Here is an 18,147-nt window from a genome sequence, read left to right as displayed (position 1 = left end):
AACTGTGCGTAAAACATAAGACAAGTCAGTTTATTATGATTTTAACATCTTATTCGATCTGAGCAATCCATCCAATAACAACGGCTCGGCCTGCATTAACAATGCGAAACTAATCGAGTAAACCGAACTTCTAATAAAGATTGGCAGCGACCTTTAACTCCTAAGTCTTAAGGCCTGTTTACACACTTGCGACATCTTAAAGCCCGTTCACACACTTGAGACCTCTTAAAACCAGGTGCCTTAGAACCTTTTAGTATCTCTTACGACGAGAAGACACACTGACGCCCTCTATCAGTGCGATTTCGGCGGTCCGGCATATTTTCTATTTCTTTCGCGCGTTATCCTTTCTTTCTTGGCTCGAAAAACTTTTGTCAACGTTATAAACGAGTTTTTCTCATAGGTTTCACACACATTTGACCTCGCAAATCTTGCGAAACCTTCGCTCTTGTGAAATGCAGTTCCAGGGTCACCGCATAGATGGCGCGAGTTTGCCAGTGTGTTCTCTCGTCCTAAGAAATTGTAAGAGGTTTCTACCGGTCTCGTCTCTCTCGGTCGTAGTCGGTTGCAAGAGTGTGTAAACGGGCCTTTACAATGCGTGGAACGTGGAATTTATAAAGCTACCCTTTAAATTTGTTTAGGAACCCTTCAGCAGTTGCTTTAAAAGTGAAGAAAAGATTGTTTATTAACAGACGCCGCTCAACGTCACGGGGTTATGTACTGGCGTCACGTGACTTTATTTTATGCAACACAGTGTCCGTGACGTCACATAACCTGACGTCACCTGATGTCACCTCACGTGACACACACGGCCTGACACCAACGTTATTGTATATGCTCAGTTACGGAACTGTTCATAGTTCACTGGTTTGACGCCAGCCGAGGGACAAGAGCGAAAAGTATTTTTGGAAAAATAGCGCCTCCGCCAATTTTCGCACAAGTAACGCCTTCTCATGGTCCAGTGGCGAACCGTGGATTTTGGTACCTTTCGTGTTGCCGGTTTTCATACCTTTCGTGTCTCGACGTGCTTTCGCTCAATGACTTTGAAGGTCGACTGAACGTTCTGAAGTTTCGCCGCGCATACGCAGCGCCACTCCTCCCCCTGGCGAGGCGCGCCGATACTTGTTAGAAGTACGAGGAGCAGACGACGCGGGAGGCTGGTGCGCTTGTCGTGCTGGCCTGGCGCTTTGTGAAGTAATGTACCGAATTCAAAAGGTACCAAACGTTACAGCATCGTATTAAACAGAAAGGTATCCACCTCCCGAAAAGTTTTGTTTGGTTCCTGGGAGGTGATTCAAGAAAGATCGCCAGAAGCATGAATTGCCAGCTGTGCGGAGGACAGGTTTAATTATTGTTTCTCTATCTTGTCGCGTGATTCAGTAATGCAGCTACGCTTGCTTGTCACATTAATAGGGACCTTTCGTAGGTCACACGCGAGAGCATGCAGGGGTTTTCCGTTGCTCGAAGGCGGTAAGAGCTGGCGCCCGTGGGGCCCGCAATCCGCCCCTGACGTTCTACGGTAAGTCCCTAATGTAATAGCTACGATGGTTCCCTATGGCTTTCTACAAACGAAACCCGAATATGCAGTCACCATTTTTTATATAAAAGACTTTAAATTTGAGAACCAAGCTCACTTTCCTTACCCGCCCATTTTGTTCCCCGATGTAAACAAGAGAAAGCGGGTAAGCGGCAACAGACTTGGGGGAAAATTAGGCAGATAATCGTATCCCCTATTGCGCGCTGACTTGAACGCGCAATTGAAAAGAAATTGATTAACGGCTGTATTCAAGTTTTTTTAAATATATTATTAAAATAATGCAGTTAGCCCAAAACAGGTATAATTACTTTCCAAGGGCCTCTCAAAATTAGACTAGAACATCCCTGGGTCGACCAATTTGAGCGTGTTGCAATGTTAGATGTTCCTAGTGTAATAGCTAGGATGGTTCCCCCGGGTGACGACAAAATAAACCCGATTATGCAGTTACTATTTTTTAAACAAGTTTAAATTTGAAAACCCAGCTCACCTTGCTTACTAGCCAATTTTCCATTTTGATAAATTAGTGGAGACTGGGTCGAGAAAACTAGAAACATGAACCGTGGACAGAAAGAGGTATCTCTCATACACTGTTGATATTTTTAGTTTTTTCGCCCCAGTCTCGGGCAATTCATCCAGATTGTTAATATACACACCGAATCGCCTACGCTCTCACAGTAATTTCTATCAATTTTGTTCCCTGATGCTTACAAGAGAAGGCGAGTAAGCAGCGAAAGACATGAGGGCCGATGAGGCAGATAATTATAGCCCGTATTGAGCACTGACTTGAGCGCATTGTTGAAAAGAGATTTAAACTGACGGCCGTACTCTAGTCTTTTTTATATTATTAAAATGATGGAGTTAACCTACAACAGGCATAATTACTTTCCAAGTAACTCTACAACATCAAACCCGGACATTCCTCGGTCAACCAATAAGAGTGTGTCGGCTATGTTAGATGTATAAATTGAAAGCAAAATAAAGAGGACGAAGACAGGGCATGTCACAAAGGCCAGTAAGTAAGCCTTCATGACTGAAATTTAAAATTAAGTAATATTTTTCTTGCAGAGAGAGAGAGTGAAGGAATATTGACGATCCTCTCCTGGCACACAGACTCAAGATATATCAAGTTTAATTGTACCTAAACAGCAAACAAAACAAATTGTGACGCAAAATTTTTTATTTGTTGTGAACCGGAACAGTGTTCAAAATTAGTATTCTGCGGTCACATAAAAATAAGTTAAAAAAAGGGGACGCTTTACAACGAAAATTCAAGTCAATTAGAAATCCCTCTCTTCACTAATAAAATGAAAAATGGGTTACTGACGCACGCACCTACATGAGTTGCGATTCTACCGCTTTGACGGCAGCGACAGAGGCGCGCAAACACAGCAAGGTGTTGCGGCGCACAGTAATATATATATTTTTGTTGGACCCACACAAACTCAAAGCGGAGGCGTTATTGACGTCCCGTTTTGGCTTTTTATGAGAACTTGACCCAGTGTTGCGATCAGGCTGTACATGCCTCGTCATTAACTTCATCCGGATGAATTAGAACAGGCGTTGCATGCTTCCATCAGCCGGTAACTCCGAGAACTGACCTGAGTTCAAGGTGTGTATGAGACAGCGCAGCTGTGCGCGAAAAGACAATTTAGACAATATTGCATCCTCACCTTTGTCCGAATAGCCCCGACTTTGAAGAGCTAGCGAAACCATAAAGAAAAAGAGCATTTATCTCGAGGCGGATGTTACAGCCGACGCTGTCTTGCACTTACGAGACACACTTCGCAAACGACAAATATTCCTATGCCTGGATTATTTGCTCCACCCCGGAGACCTGACACACAGACAACCTTTCTTTGCGGAGGTTCGCCTCCCTAAAAAATGATCAGAGTTTTTTAACGGACAGAAAGCTTCAACGCGGTGCCCGCCATCGCAACTGGCAGAAAGGTGGGACGAGCGAAAGGCTAAGTGGGGCGAATTTGGGCCACGGCACGACGCCACTGGTATCGCTCCAGCGCGCCCCCTGGCCCAGCCGAACGGTCCCATAAGGCTTTAGCCTTAATAGCTGCAAAGGCTGGGGCGCGCGAGCGTATTGAGACGCGGTTTGAGTGCCGCTCAGCTCGAGCGCAGGCTTTGGCAGTGCTTAATCTCAGGCTGAGACGCTGCTTCCAGCAAGTCGACCCCGGTCATGGGGTCACGTGGTACTGTGCCATGGGACCTGACGTCGCGCAACGTGGTCATCTGACGTGGCGTCACATGACGATCATTGTGTTATGTGAACCTACTGAATGTTCTCGCTAAATTTAGAAGGAAAACAGGTGCCACGTAGGCAATAACGTGTGACGTGAATTGAATTTCTGCATGAGCATACACCAAATCAATGCACCGACGGACGGACGGACGAACGAGCAAACGAAGGGGCATATTTAAAAATTAAAAATAAGATTCGCGCTAAAAAAAATATAAAAAAATGGACTATCGCGGCTCACTCAACTATTCTTGACGGGCCCTAATTGGTGGGATGCGACGGAAAACGAGGATCTCTCTTTAGACAACAATCACCCGCAAAACTTACATAAATTGAAGGAAAAAAAAATCTATCAAAACAACAGATTGCTCCATGCGCACTTTTTGGGAACAAGGATGCACTCTACAGCCTGGAAGGAGGGAGCGACAGCAGAGGCGGCGGTGGCGGCGGCGTGAGGTCGATGACGGATGTGTTCCTATCATCCACTTGTACGCCGGCATTGTCACCCAAACCGGAAGCTTCTTTGTTATTCACTTCGAACGGAAAGGTTGTCTCCTCCTCGGGGCTCTTTCCTGCCCTCTTGCCAGCGTCGACGAAATGCCCCCCCCCCCCGCCCCCCCCCCCCCCCCCCCCCCCCCGCGGGGCAGCTCTCTTCCCTCAGCGCAATCGATGGGGACCCAGTGCCGCTCTGGCAGCCCGTGAAGAGGAGTGCACGCGCACCCAGAGAAGAGACATTGTGCCGCTTCGCCTCCATCCCCTATCCTCCTATTGTCATTCTTGCGCGCCCTTTGTAGAGGCGCATAAAGGAAGCGAACCTTAGGATTTACCGAGGTACAAAAGAAACGCAAAAGCATGCACTACAAAAAACAAAACAAAAAAGCCCTATTTTATTTATTTTTTTGTCCTAATTCTTTTCTATAGGGCTTGCTTTTGCTTTTCATTTCTTTACCCAGTGGCATACCTTTTCTTTTATATCGAGGGATTTCTTTTGAGCTGCGGTAGCAATTGCTCGTCCCTCGGTAAATCGCATCTATACACGAACTCATCTCTGTTACGTCAAAGCGCGGTGGTGGCGCGTCGGGCGCACTTCCGGCCTCGGGCTGTAGGCGGAAGCCGCCATGGGGCAGGTGCATTCCTGTGTTACTTCGGAAGAAACCGGACAAAAACCTGCCTTCTCGTCAAAACGCCGCGACTGGGGCTGTACCAAAACAGTCGGGAAAGGTTTGAAGGTCAGTTTTTATGATTTTTGTCCCGGCTCGGTTCGTCCGAGAACGTGAACAGGAGCCGTCGGACCACGATTGCTTGGGTGGAAAACACTTTGGACTGAATTAACGAATACTTGTGGTCGTCGGATTTATGTTTTGTTCCAACATGAACGCGGGAAAACCGTCAAGTTGCACGGACCACTTGCGGACCACGTTCAGTGCGTCATCACGTTCAAACGGTCGCCTCATCGTTCGAGCTGTCGCCTGCTTTCTCAAACGTTTCTGCTTGTCGTCTGCTCCTTCAAACGACAGCGGTCCGTAGGCCAAACGTTGACACGGTAATTGCGATAAGAAGTGCAGACCTCAAAACACGTTTAAGTTTGAAGGTTGCTTCGGGTAAGTAGGCTCGGTGTAAACAGTAGATATAAGGAGATGTTGATCATTGTTACCAGTGGCCTTCACCGACTTGTTATGCCTGAATCACTCGGTCCGATTCTGCTTGAATTTTTAGTACCGACGCCGACATCTCAGCTACGGTTCAGTATTTTGCAGCCCGAGTGACGTCATGACTGAAAATAGCGAGCAGAACCTCACCATGTGAATCAGGCTATAGCGTCCATTCTGCGGCGTCCACGCGGAATGAATCGCCGCATGTTACATTATTCACGCCAAGTTTTGCGGTGTAACGAGCCTCGTTAATTTCGCTGAGGCCGCTCAAGTAGTCAGACATTGCCAGGAAGGCGTAGAATAAACAATTCCAACATGAAAAAGAGCGCAGGGGCTCACACCGACGCCGACAACATCCCATTCCAATGGTTTGTTTATGGGCGACGGCGAGCTTCTTGCCCACACCCCATCACGCATGCGCGGCGCTGGTGGCGTCCGCTCGGGGCGCTCCGGTAGATCTCATGTAAAAATTAGGTACGAGGGATGACTTGCTGTTTGGAACAAAGGCTGTCCAACGGCCGCCTTCTCCACGCTGGTAGGTGAGACCATACAGGAAAAAATGGAGCGCCTTCGCCGTCTTCTCGACGCTCTCTTTATACGAGTAGGTTTCGCAAAAATCGTTCAGACAAAAATCTACACGAGAACATTGTGAGCTGATTCATACTTCCCAAATATATAGCTGTCGGGTGCAAACTGCCTCCGTAGTGAACGCGTCCATTTCTTTCATTTTGTAATAGTTGAACCCACGCTGCCGCCTTGGGCTTTTGTTGCTCTGGGTGGTTCCCTCTCGCGGTCACCGAGCCCGCCTGCAGTATGTTTGAGTGCACCAAAGGAGAGCACACACGGGATATCATATAACGCTAGCTCGCGTTTGTTCGTCGGATGAGCTACACCGAAGAAAAGAGATAAAATCTCAAGAAACGGTCTTCCAGTCGTCGAACTAAATTATCGCATTTACACTCGACAGCACCGGATATGGAAACATTTCATCGCGAAACAAAAAGAGGAAAATAAACACCCATATTCAACAAGTTAGTGCGTTATTAAAAATTTTCCATGGCTGCTTTCGAGTACCGCGTGAGAAGCCGCTCCATTCAGCGGCAGTAAAGTCCGGACATTCCGCATCGCTCCGAGGAAACAAAAACGGAGAACGCAGGTTTGCGGGCGATTTCCACTTCGGTAGCCTCCTTCGTGCAGTCGATTAATCTCCCGCTTTCGTCTTCTTCGTCGTGCTTAGTCTGTTCGCTCCTTTACTTTAGCTGCAGATCAGCTGGTTTCGGGTGAATCTCTCGCGATTTTAAGAAGAAAGAACTCGAAGCATTTGTTGGTTGTATTTACAAAAGATGCCAGGCATCCTTTTCTCGTGAGAGCGGAGAGAATGCTCGGTTTTCCTCGTGGAATTTATCACCTTAATAAAATTTGGACCCTACCACGCTGGCTGACTGGCTCCCCGGCGCGCTCGCTCTTACGCTTGGCTGATACGGGCCGGTCGTGTGCAGCCTCTAAGAAAGGCCCTGTTTGTTAGTGGGAGCCAGAGATTTTTAATTCCGGCTTGTTGGAGGAAGAGTCGTCCCAGCGTGAACCTCACGCAAGGTGATAAACCGCCAGAAAGCAACGACAACAACAACAAAAAGTCGAAAGGAATCTGAAAGTAGGAAGGCTTCCTGTAGTCTAGTTTGAAACAATGAAAGGTCGTGGCTCGTAATGCGGAGGTGAAAGCGACAAGAGGTAATTGCGGTCGTTGACATATACCATGTTGGGGAGGTTAATATAAGTTAGGGTAATTTTCGACGCACTCGAAAATTACACTTTTTTTTTTATGTGTCGTCTATTAGTGGAATCAAAGAAAGCGTGCCAGTGGAATTTGCGGGGTTATTCTACGGTAGCAAAATGAAACATTTATTGTAGTGACTGAATGCATATGTTACGGTAACCAAACAAAGCTGGAAGAATTCGCCCTGTAATTAGACGGAAATTCGAGGTCAGATTGTCTTGAACGCAAAAAAGGAAGAGATACGAGAGGTAAATAAATTGAATAAAAGGTTTTACGCAGATGTTAGCGTAATATTAATAGCTGCGTGATATTCACAGATGGTTTGTTTAGGAAATGAGTTTATATTGACGGCATTTCTACTCATCATGAGTACGAAGCATGCTTTGTTCCAAAATTCTAAAGCAACGTTTACGCTTGGGTGCAGGACCGTAGATAATGTTGGCTAGGATGTGTATTCGTAAGCATCAAAGTGGTGCGCCATTTTGTAGAGGCGAACTAGGCAGCGTGAAATCCGGAATTAATACATACAATCGTAGCATTTTTTTTCTACATTAGCATATATCCTTGTATGTAAGCTGCCGGTCTGATCGGCTCGGCTTAGGACCGGCGCCATCATAGACGCAAAGTTGGATATCGAATGCTAGAGCCTCTGTAAAAAAATCGCAAGAAAACGTCGATGAGGTGTTTGTTCTTCTATTGTCCAGCATTGTATAGGCTCTTTCGGGGAGTGGGAAAACAGATTCAAGGCCGAAGCATAACTATATAGTATCTTCAGGGTCGGGGGAAAAGTTATATATGTAAATCGAGAAGAGAATAAAATATGTGAATGACCAGGAGTTGGCTTAAATATTTCCCAACTTAAGGCCCGTTCACACTCTTGCAACCGAGTACGACAGAGGCTACGTTTACATGGATGCGACTGCAGCGCATCGGATCCAGTTAACGAATCGAATCGGTCCATGTAAACAACTCGGATCGGATCGGATCGGAGTCGATCCGGTCCGCTGGGACGGCGTGGTTTGAGATGGTCAATCCGAATCGAGACTCTCCATGTACACGCTAGCGGATCGAATCGAGTGCTCGAGCGAGGGATTACGGGAGCTTTGCTTCTCCTGCCGCTAGGCAAACCGGACCCCGCGGAAACAATCTGAAGGTCACGAGGTTTGCGTTGTGATCCTTCGACACGAGGTGCCGCTGCTGGTCGATCCGAATCCATGTAAACTTAGTGGTTGAAGTGGATCCGATTCGCTAACTGGATCCGATGCGCTGCTGTCGCATTCATGTAAACGTAGCCTGAGAGAGACGAGACCTGTTGAAACCTCTTAAAACCTCTTAGGACGAGGGAACGCACTGGTATTCTGGCGGCTTCTATGAGATGACCCTGGAACTTCATTTCACAAGAGCGAAGGCTTTGCGGGATTTCCGAGATCAAATGTCCGTAATACCTAGAAGAAAGGGTCGTTTATAATGTTTACAATAGTTTTTCGATTCAAGCAAGAAAGGATAATGCGCGAGAGAATTAAAAAATATGCCGGACCGCCAAGTTTACACTGCGACCCAATAGATGGCGCCAGTGTGTCCTATCGTTGAAAGAGGTTTCAAGGCACCCAGTTTCAAAAGGCCGCATGAGTGTGAACGGGCCTTTGTGCGAAAGCACTCCGCCAAAGCGACTGGGGGAGGAAAGCGGGCGGTAGGAGGTGGCATGAGAAGTTGGGAGTTGACCGTGCTATTTAGACGTGGCGCTTCGATCGTGTGGTCCCGATGAAACGGGACCCACGTTCGCAAATGTTTACTTCATAAAATACTGACGCTTCTTCGTAAAAGAACGGCATGGAAGCACTGAAGTCCCACAGCTAGTACCCGCGTAATTTCTTTTTTTTTTTTTCAATTGTTAGAGATTATTCAATTATTAGAGAGTGGCATTTTTAATATATTCCGGAAACCTTTATGGGTTTCCGGCTTCACGTAAGAGTTGAAGGTTCGTGAAGGTAGTCTTTCGGGAAAATGGTAAGAATATCGCCATGTGCCAGTTACCTAATAGCTACCGGAAACGAAATGTTTTTTACCTTAAAGGTGCGTGTGTAACTCACTTCTTAATGAACGCCGTAGTGTTTTCAGAGCTTCAGTGCATCCCGGCAGTACCCAACAATGTGGTGGACATATTTTACTTTCCCGCACGCAATACAGTCGTGAGAAGTTAAAACCGCATAGTTCCCGGGTTTTTCTGGTGTGATTTGATGTCATATTTTTGTAAACGCTCTGTGTTTCGGAGTAATCGGAACAGGGTTCCTTTCATCTGCATCAGTTTGGCGTTTGAAATCGGTAATGGGTTTCAACTTGTAAACCCTGCGCATTAATGAGCCGAAGTCTCGAGTCCCGTGCCATTAGAAGCTCGGTTTCTCGTGAAGACACCGTTGGTCGTGTGTAGCTTTGAGGTGGCTACGTGCACGTTTTGCTGCTTGCCTCTGCACGCACACTTACACGAATTCTGCGGTGGACGCATTGAGTGCAATAGGAGCCTCCAACCGTACTACTACGTACGTGAGTAGGCTGGAGACGGTTCTCCGACAACGAGGCCGAGCGAGTTCGTACCAAGGGGCGTATCGCATACCCTTTTGCCATCAAAACTCTATATGTGCTTCTTTTGGGCTTCATTTTACGTCGCCGCGTTTCTCTAAGTAAAGTCGAAGTGTAAAGTTGCGGGAGCATTTATCCGCGTCTTGTTTAGTTCACCGGATGTTGATATTAGTATGTCTATAAAGTATTTATTTTTTTTAAGAACGTACCCGGGAAGCGTTAGGAAGTTTTTAAGGACGCCTAAAATGTGTCGGCACTGCCCCAGACGCTTTCACACCACCGGCCGCCACAAGAAAGTCAATAAGAAGGCCCAGGTAGAAGTGACGTTCCTGTTCCGTTCTACTTCTGCGTCGTTGCGCATTACTTTGACGGGTTTTCGTCTTCTTGAGTTCTTGAGAGGATGCAAAGGAGACCTGTTTTCGAATTTGTAGTGGGGGTGTCAGTCCCAGACGGGCAATGCTGTTGAAGCTCTACGCCATCTTGGTCGAAGCTCTTGGATCTTAGACTTACTCGCACAAGAGGCTTAGCTCTGGCATATTGCGTGAACATGTATTAGAATGCTTCGTAGGTGTGTGACGTTACTTCAGCAAATATGCAGACGTTTAATAGTCGTCTTTATGTATCACACTTTTCTTATTGGGACAAAAATAAATTATTTTGTCTGGTATATTGCCTTTATCGAAGGCTACAAATGGTATTCTCTGGATAATTTAACGTAAACTCCCTGTCAGAGCGTGAGGACTATAAATTCGAAAGTATTCCAGTTCTTACGTTCGTACTGATTGTTTTAGTGCTAAGCTCTATTTAATCCAGGGCGAACACTCTAAAAAAAGGGGGGTGTAGGCGTTACACCCCTTGTCACATATACGACACCCCAAAACTTCAGTAGGATGTACAGCACACTGAAGTAATACCGACGCTACCAAATTTCACAAGCGGCTTGATAGCCGAGTTGTACAAGTCATTAAAATAGTTAGTGTAAGTGTGACTGACTGTAAAAAAAGTTATCGGGGTTTTCTAGGCACAACTGCAAAACCTGTGCTTTTTTTTCCTGCAGACTTTGATACGTACTTTAGCTGTTTAATATGTTATATCGCACCGTCATCAACCCTCCCGCAAACGTTGGGGCCGTCTGTTCGACCTCAGCGCGCTGTACATCCAACTGAAGTTTTGGGGTGTCGTATATGTGACAAGGGGTGTAACGCCTACACCCCCTTTTTTTAGAGTGAAGGTTGCTCTGCCAAATTTGATAGTACAAATGTTGGGATTAAACTTTTCTCAATCAGTTCGTTTGTATGAGCTATGAATAAATCATCTGTGTTAAACCCGAATTTTGATTCTCATCAAGTTGGTGATATAACCAAAATATTAGAATATAGAAGAATGCAGTTTAATTTTGCAATCATATGTTACAAAAATTTTATTATTTCAAGATTCCAACAAAATGTTTTAACATATTTTAAAGTATTTGAATACACAAAATAACATTTACGTTACTTTGTGTCCAGAATTTCATTATTGTGACGAGTTTCACATGTTTTGCGGCACCGATAACAGAAATGAAAGCTTTTCGCGAAGTGTATCCGTAAAAATGTGTACTCATAAGTCATTTTTGAGCTATTGTGGGTTGCTACAGTTTTTAAAACATTGAAGTCGAAACTGCTCGATTGAATCAATCTTATTAGCGTCATCTTTGGCCAACCAGGCTCGCATATTTTATCACCTATATTTCAATGACTCCTACACTTCAAGGACCCAAAGTTTGTTGTTAAAATACGATATATTTCGTGTTTGTGATTTGTGCAAGTACAAACTTACGGTCAGTTTAAAATTATAAAACATGTCGATGGCCGGGCTAATCTTGCTTATGTGAGAGAGCATACTATTTCCGATGCAACTCACTCGGCGAATATTTGGGTTGTACCACTTTGTCTGAATAAATATTTCTTTCTCAATCACTAAAATACTCACTTCCTACAACGCCAAATGCTCTCCTAAACAATAACATCCACCTAATTTTAATAGTCATAATGAAAAATTTCGTGGCGAGTTAAATACAGATAAATAAAACAATTGAAAAGAGCCGCTTATGTTGTAAGATGTGGAATGTTGAGCTTTTAAGCTGTTTCTATGTATACTTCGATGTCACATGTTCTATATGAAACTACAAAAGAGAAAGAGCTTCATCATACTGTTGTACAGCTTTTTTTCCTTACTTCCGTCATTCATATACCATATTGGAAAATAAAATTCATTTTCTTCTTTATGTTGGACAACTCTTCATGGCGAACAAGTGTGAGATGATTCCGCGTTTGAAATGAAGATTTCAAACTCGTTTCAACAAAATGCAAATCATGAAGCATAGCATGTCATAATCACTAATAAACTAGCCCAGAACGAAGAATTAAGAGAAACAAATTTTCTGCGTTCTTCCTTCCTTCAGTTATTGCTCTGCAAACAAGAGAAGGGTATTTCTACCACGTGCGAATGAAACAAATGACAGTTTTTTTGGTCATAAAATAAATAATTTAGTAGTAGTTCCATTACAATTTATCATTTTAAATGCAGGTGCATTTTGTGAGGAAAACATTACGTTAAAGCATCCGCATAAATGATATTTTACCGCAAGGCGTTGCGCACAAAGCGCAGCATTATGCACTAGCCGTGGCATTCAAGACATATTGTGTAAATTATGTTTATGCATAAAATAAAAATAAAAAAAAAGGCTGCCATCCTGATTTGACTATAGCGCCTGAATTTAACTTTTAATCCAACACAGCACACGCTTATATACATTAACTCATTCTAAAAAGCAAACCGGAGCAGCACGCCACCGGCGCCGCGCTTGCGCGGTGGGGTGTGGGCAAGAAGCGCCGCGTTCCGCATCAGCGAGCCATTGGAATTGTTGATTGTAAGTCTGCCTAAGCAATTTCTTCCTAGTTAGAAGTTAACGTGGCTCGTTACAAAGCAAAATTTTACGTCAAATTAAGACGTGAACTTCGTAAAATGGACGCTAAAGCCTGATTCGCACGCTGAGAGTCTGCTCGCTATTTTCAGTCGCGACGTCGTTCGGGCTGCAAAGGCGTGGGCGATAGCTGCCTGCGATGCTTGACGTCGATACTGAAAATCCCAGACATAACCAGGCCAACTGAGTCAGGCATAACAATTTGGTGATGGTCCCTGGTAACAATGATCAACACCCTGGATCTCCTGATGATACCGAGCCTCTATACCCCATACAGCCATTAAACTTAAAAGTCTTCTGAAGCCTGCACTTCTTATCGCAACGTTTGCACGACTTGTCGCTGCCGTTTAAAGCAAGAGACGACAGTTTGGAAGATTTTAAAAGAAAGGAAGACAGTTTGAACGAGTTTAAAAGAAGATACGACAGTTTAAACGATCAGACAGCCGTGTTAACGTGAAGACGCACTGAACGTGGTCCGCATGTGGGTCGGACAACTTGACGGTTTTCCCGCGTTTATGTTGAAACAAAACAAATAAATCTGATGACCCCAAGTATCCGTAAATTTAACTCAGTGCTTCCAGCACAAGCAATGGTGGTCCGACGGCGTGTCCTATCCCCTTTTCACGGTACTTTTTCAGACGAACCGAGCAGGCCGCAAATATAAAGTCTTATCTTCGTACCTTGACCGACTTGTTTAGTGCAGCCCCAATCGTGGCGTTTTGATGAGAAGGCAAGGTATAGTCTGGGTTCTTCCAAAACAACTCAGGAACGCTCGTCCCGCATGGCAACTTCCACCCACATGCCTAGACCGTAAGTGCGATTGAAGCGCCACCACAGCAGCGTGGCGTAACAGAGTTGAGTTGGTCTATACGAGAGATGCGGCATCTAGCGGGCAAGTTTCGTCAACACAGTGAAAGAAAAACGCGCTAGGAAAGGCAGTTTAGCTACTTTTTCTATATCTTTTGTTAGCCTAAATTTAAAGAAAGAATACTATATTCTAGGTATTTTATTTGATACATACTTCACCCTTCCAACCGAAAAAAAAAAAGCCTTTCTACTTCTGTTAACAGTCCCTTCTCTAGTAATCTAGTTGGGGGCCAGCAAACGGTAAAAGATTTGGGGAGATACTAATCGCCGAGCTGCTGGCGCAGAGAACGATGGAGGAAACCAAGAGAAACACCAAACAAAAAATCCAAGTCTAAGCAGTGAACCGCCGCAAAAGCGAGAGGACGGTAGAAGGTCCCAAAGGCGAAGAGAGCAAACACAAAATATGACAAACAACGAATGCAACAACAAAAAATACAAGAGGAAAAGAAAACAAAACTCTGCAGGACCTCCGATACGGACAAGCCTAAGACGTGGCTACCCGAAAGTTGAGAGTGGAGCAGAGCCCTTTTTGGGAAGAGACGATTGGTAATCGAAGCTCCCTCTTTATATCTCCTTTTTTCTTCTCCGAGAAAACAGGGGAAAAGGGGGGACGGGTGGTGGGAGAGTTCCTTTTCTGTATCACGGGCCGGTTCCGGCATCTCCTGGAAATCCATAGTCTTCTGGCTCGTTAGCTCGATCCCAAGTTCCCCCTCAGTTCCTCCCTCGTCTTTGCCAAGCGAGCGAGCCAAACCACGCTCATCTTCGATTTGCCCAAGAGATGCAGCGTGCAGCGGAAGGAAGGCGGCTGCCAAGTCGCAATACTGTACGCACATTCGTGAAAGCAAGAATCAGTGGTCCCAGAGAAAGGAAGAGAGAGATGATGTGAAAGGGAAGGGGGAAGGAGCAAGCGCGGCTTATAAAGGTTGAGGATGCGAGTACGGGTAAGAGGAATCGGAAAAGGGGCCGAGTTACAAAAGTCAGACAAATGACAACAAAAGTAAGAAAGAGACGGAGCAATCGGCAGCCCAATTAGGAACTAACCCAGACCTACGGCGTGTTTATACGGACGCATTTTTATGTTTAGTCGTGGAGCTTTATTTATTCATTTATTTTTTCTCTCTTATTCTGCACGCGCGGTTCCTTCTTCGATTTGCACCTCTTCGGTTTTCCGAAAATCTCTCGAGACCGGAGATAAATTTCGCGTTGTCCCGTGGAAGAAGCAGGGCCCGTCGATCCTCCCTCTCTCGCCGCAGCCTCCACTAAAGGGAGGCGACGACGCCCGGTCGAAGCAACGCTGCTGCCAACTCGTGATGAGTCTGCAGTAATTTGCTCGATACCGCGTCGAATCAATGCCGGCCCAGTTGCCCGCCGTCTCTGCTCGCCTCGAACCCTTTCCTCGCTTCGCCTTTTCGGCCAAAACCTCCACGTAAGCCCTGAGCCCTTTTTCCGGCTCAGCGTTGCCCGATCATTCGTGGGGGCAAACAAAGGACGGAGTCGGGCCCCGGTGCGCTGTCCCGGAGGATTCCTCTATCGCATTACCCAGTTTCTCTGCACGGACTCACCAGGAGGTCACGGTAATTCGCTTGCCTCGTCCAACTTCTTAACGGTATTAGTTCATCTTCGGCTAGAATTCAATGCCCTCTCGGATGCCTAAGTTAACTGACCGATGGCAAATTTTATTTAGGGTTCAATTCGGCCGCCTAACGAACTAAATGGTCCGCCTCATTCGGTTCCTTAGTGCCTCTAAGAATTGTATGAATGCTATAAAAAGCCCTCACAAACGCCCGCTCACTTGGCGGAAAAAATACGGGAAACTATAGCGTAATTTTTTGATACTCAAAATTTCCTTACTTGCTTATCTTACTTATCTTACGCGAGTCATCGGTTTTCTGCTAGGACGTTTGGAGGCCCCACGTAATCACAGTAATTCAGTAAAAAGAACAAGGCCATTGTTCTCCATCTGCCAATAGAATACCTAAGACAAAAACAAGAGGCTCTGATGTCTTAAAATGAGATAATTTTTCTGCAAAATAAAATCCGAAAGTAACAAAGCATTCTATTTTCAAAAGCAAAGGCTAATTTACTATATCTTATATAGTAAATATATATTATATATACTTATGTATACTTAGAGAGATACTTATCTCTCTAAGTATTCATTTCTCGAATGCCAGAAAAAAGCGGACCATAGAATTTTTGTCATAAGTACGAGGCCTGTTAATAAAAGTTTGTTTACACGAAAAAATCGATTGTTCATCTATTGCTATAATCCAGATCCTTTTTCCTAGTTTTCGAGTCAAAACATAAACTAAATGTTTCATAGCAGGTCAAGAAGCATCTAGAATTAATTCCGTGATGATATTTAGTGGAGATACCGGTTAGCTTTGTGATTAACTTAGCTTTTCTTTCGACCCCTCGACTCAAGCTACCCCTAAAACGGCAATGTTGGGAAACATTCTTAACTTCGTCAACCATTACTAGTTCGTTAGAAGGCCTCCTGCACTCCATTTCATATTTTGCTTGCATGTAAATAAGGTATAAACATCAGTGCGCTGTGAAGGCTACCAGCGCCATCTATGATTTGTATCATAGAAAAAACACATGGGTGAGTCTTATAGAGCTCCTTATTTAGAGTAATATGTGGATGCCGACCAGCGTTGCGCGGTGGTATATAACATATTTTTAATTAAAACCGACTTTCTGCTGCTGTTAATATAATTGTTTCAATATACAACCAGATTTGTTATTATACATATTCACTATTAGGCGACAAAGATATTTCAACCGATGAGGGCACAGTCTCTATAGAAAAAGGCACTTATTTCTTGGAGTATGCTCCGAAGGAGATTCAATCTACATAGTAACGTCCTGATACAATACGCTATATCGGACCCTTGCAGGGTCAGTGCTTGTAATCGGCATATGCAGTAATAGAAAAAAACCCACACCACTGCATAAGAGGCGCAAAATACGTCACCGGTACACGGACACAGATGTCACAAAGCTGCTTCTTTATAGAGTTGTCAATTCTTTATTCAAACTTAGCATTCTATTTGCTGCTACGACCCATGAATTTGAGTATGGTTCATGTATTTCAATATACGACAAGCTTTATATACAATAACGCCAGCGTACTGTCATGCATAATGACATACAGCAAGCAATGTTCTGAATACCATAATGACGCAATTTAATGTACCGCACGAGAACGTACAGAACGTTGAGGCGTGCAGGGGCAACTAGTGTCGCTAAACCTCATGCGAAGCGGGCATTCAGTTGTCAGCGATGCACGTTGACAGATTTGGTTGAGGGGAGCAAAAATCTCACCTGTGTTGTTGATCCCCATGGGCCGTATTCTGCAGTCATAACGACCCTGGCCAATGATACTGTCCAAAATCCGCTTTTCTATCGCGCGGAAATTTGCCTTGCCCCTGCGAAAGAAAGAAAACAAAGCGAGAAAAATGTTACTCACAAAAATTTCAAAAGGGGTATCAACAAGTCACCAATGCCATGTACTCCTGAAAGCAGGTTTAATATGTATAAAGGTTAGTTACCAAGGTAGACTCAATCAACGTAAACACGTAAACCAGGACGAAATTAAAATTTTGAAGCTGCATGTGAAGACAAACTGGTCAAGTAGCGCGCGGGCCAGTTTCCGGTCGCCTGTACGTGAGCCGTCGCCCAATGACAGGTTGTACACGCAAAAATTTACCTCTCAAAGCTAATTTAAAAACAAAATCATGAGTTGTTTGCTTCTTTTTACAATAATTTTATAGTTACTAATAAAAAAAGCGGAAATTCTGAAAAAAAAAAATAAAGGACTGAATTAATGTCAATGTAGAGCTGTCAGCAACGCCGACTTTTTAATTACTACCAACTCCCACTTGGGTCACATCTAACGGAAGTATTTAATAAAAATAGAGATTATATACCGCAAGTAGAAAAAAATAGCAAAAAAAGAACATGCTTGACGAGCTTGTTTTTACCTGCGAACGTTAGAAAATTATGTCCGTTCACGGAGTATTTTGTGCTACCAGGCATTTCTTCTGGTGACAAGGCAAGCGAAAGAGAAGGTCGCGACAAATGGAGTTCAGCTGTGCTATAAAGCGATGCACTTGAGATTTTTGTTTGTCGTACCGATGTTTGCGAGGACTGCCACATGGACTGAAATTGATCATTTCTAAGTTGTAGTTTGTCGCCAAAAAGCAAATGAGGGGTGTTTTAAAATCCATGCATGAATAAATAGGTTCAGGACCTAATTACTTGCGCACGTTTTTTCATCCGCAAATAGGCGTAAAAAAACACAAAGGAAAAAAAAAGAAGGAAAAAGTAATGGCAGTTGGTTATGTTTCGTTCACCGAGAAAACGATTTTTTTAATGCTTTTATTTTGAAATTATTAGCGCACTCTTAACACGATCGGAACTTCTCCGTTTTTATGCTTTTTCAAATGAACGTATCTGCACGTGAAAATTTATTATGTTTTAATTTTTTTTTTATCTTGGCAAGAGTGACGCTCGTCTACAATTTTG

At 44.4% G+C, this 18,147-nt stretch overlaps 1 protein-coding gene across 1 annotated transcript in view; it reads right to left on the bottom strand.

Annotated features, from left to right (window-relative positions):
- Positions 1 to 18,147, bottom strand: part of LOC120836286 (glutamate-gated chloride channel) — a 126,549-nt gene that overhangs the window by 60,467 nt on the left and 47,935 nt on the right. The window contains exon 3 of the mRNA XM_040499105.2: positions 16,945 to 17,048. Within this exon, the coding sequence (XP_040355039.1) occupies positions 16,945 to 17,048 (104 nt within the window). The remainder of the gene's footprint in view (positions 1 to 16,944; positions 17,049 to 18,147) is intronic.

This window comes from Ixodes scapularis, unplaced genomic scaffold (assembly GCF_016920785.2).
Source record: "Ixodes scapularis isolate PalLabHiFi unplaced genomic scaffold, ASM1692078v2 PGA_scaffold0__279_contigs__length_252992795, whole genome shotgun sequence".
Classification (NCBI taxonomy): domain Eukaryota; kingdom Metazoa; phylum Arthropoda; class Arachnida; order Ixodida; family Ixodidae; genus Ixodes; species Ixodes scapularis.
This window is presented reverse-complemented; position numbering and strand designations above follow the sequence as displayed.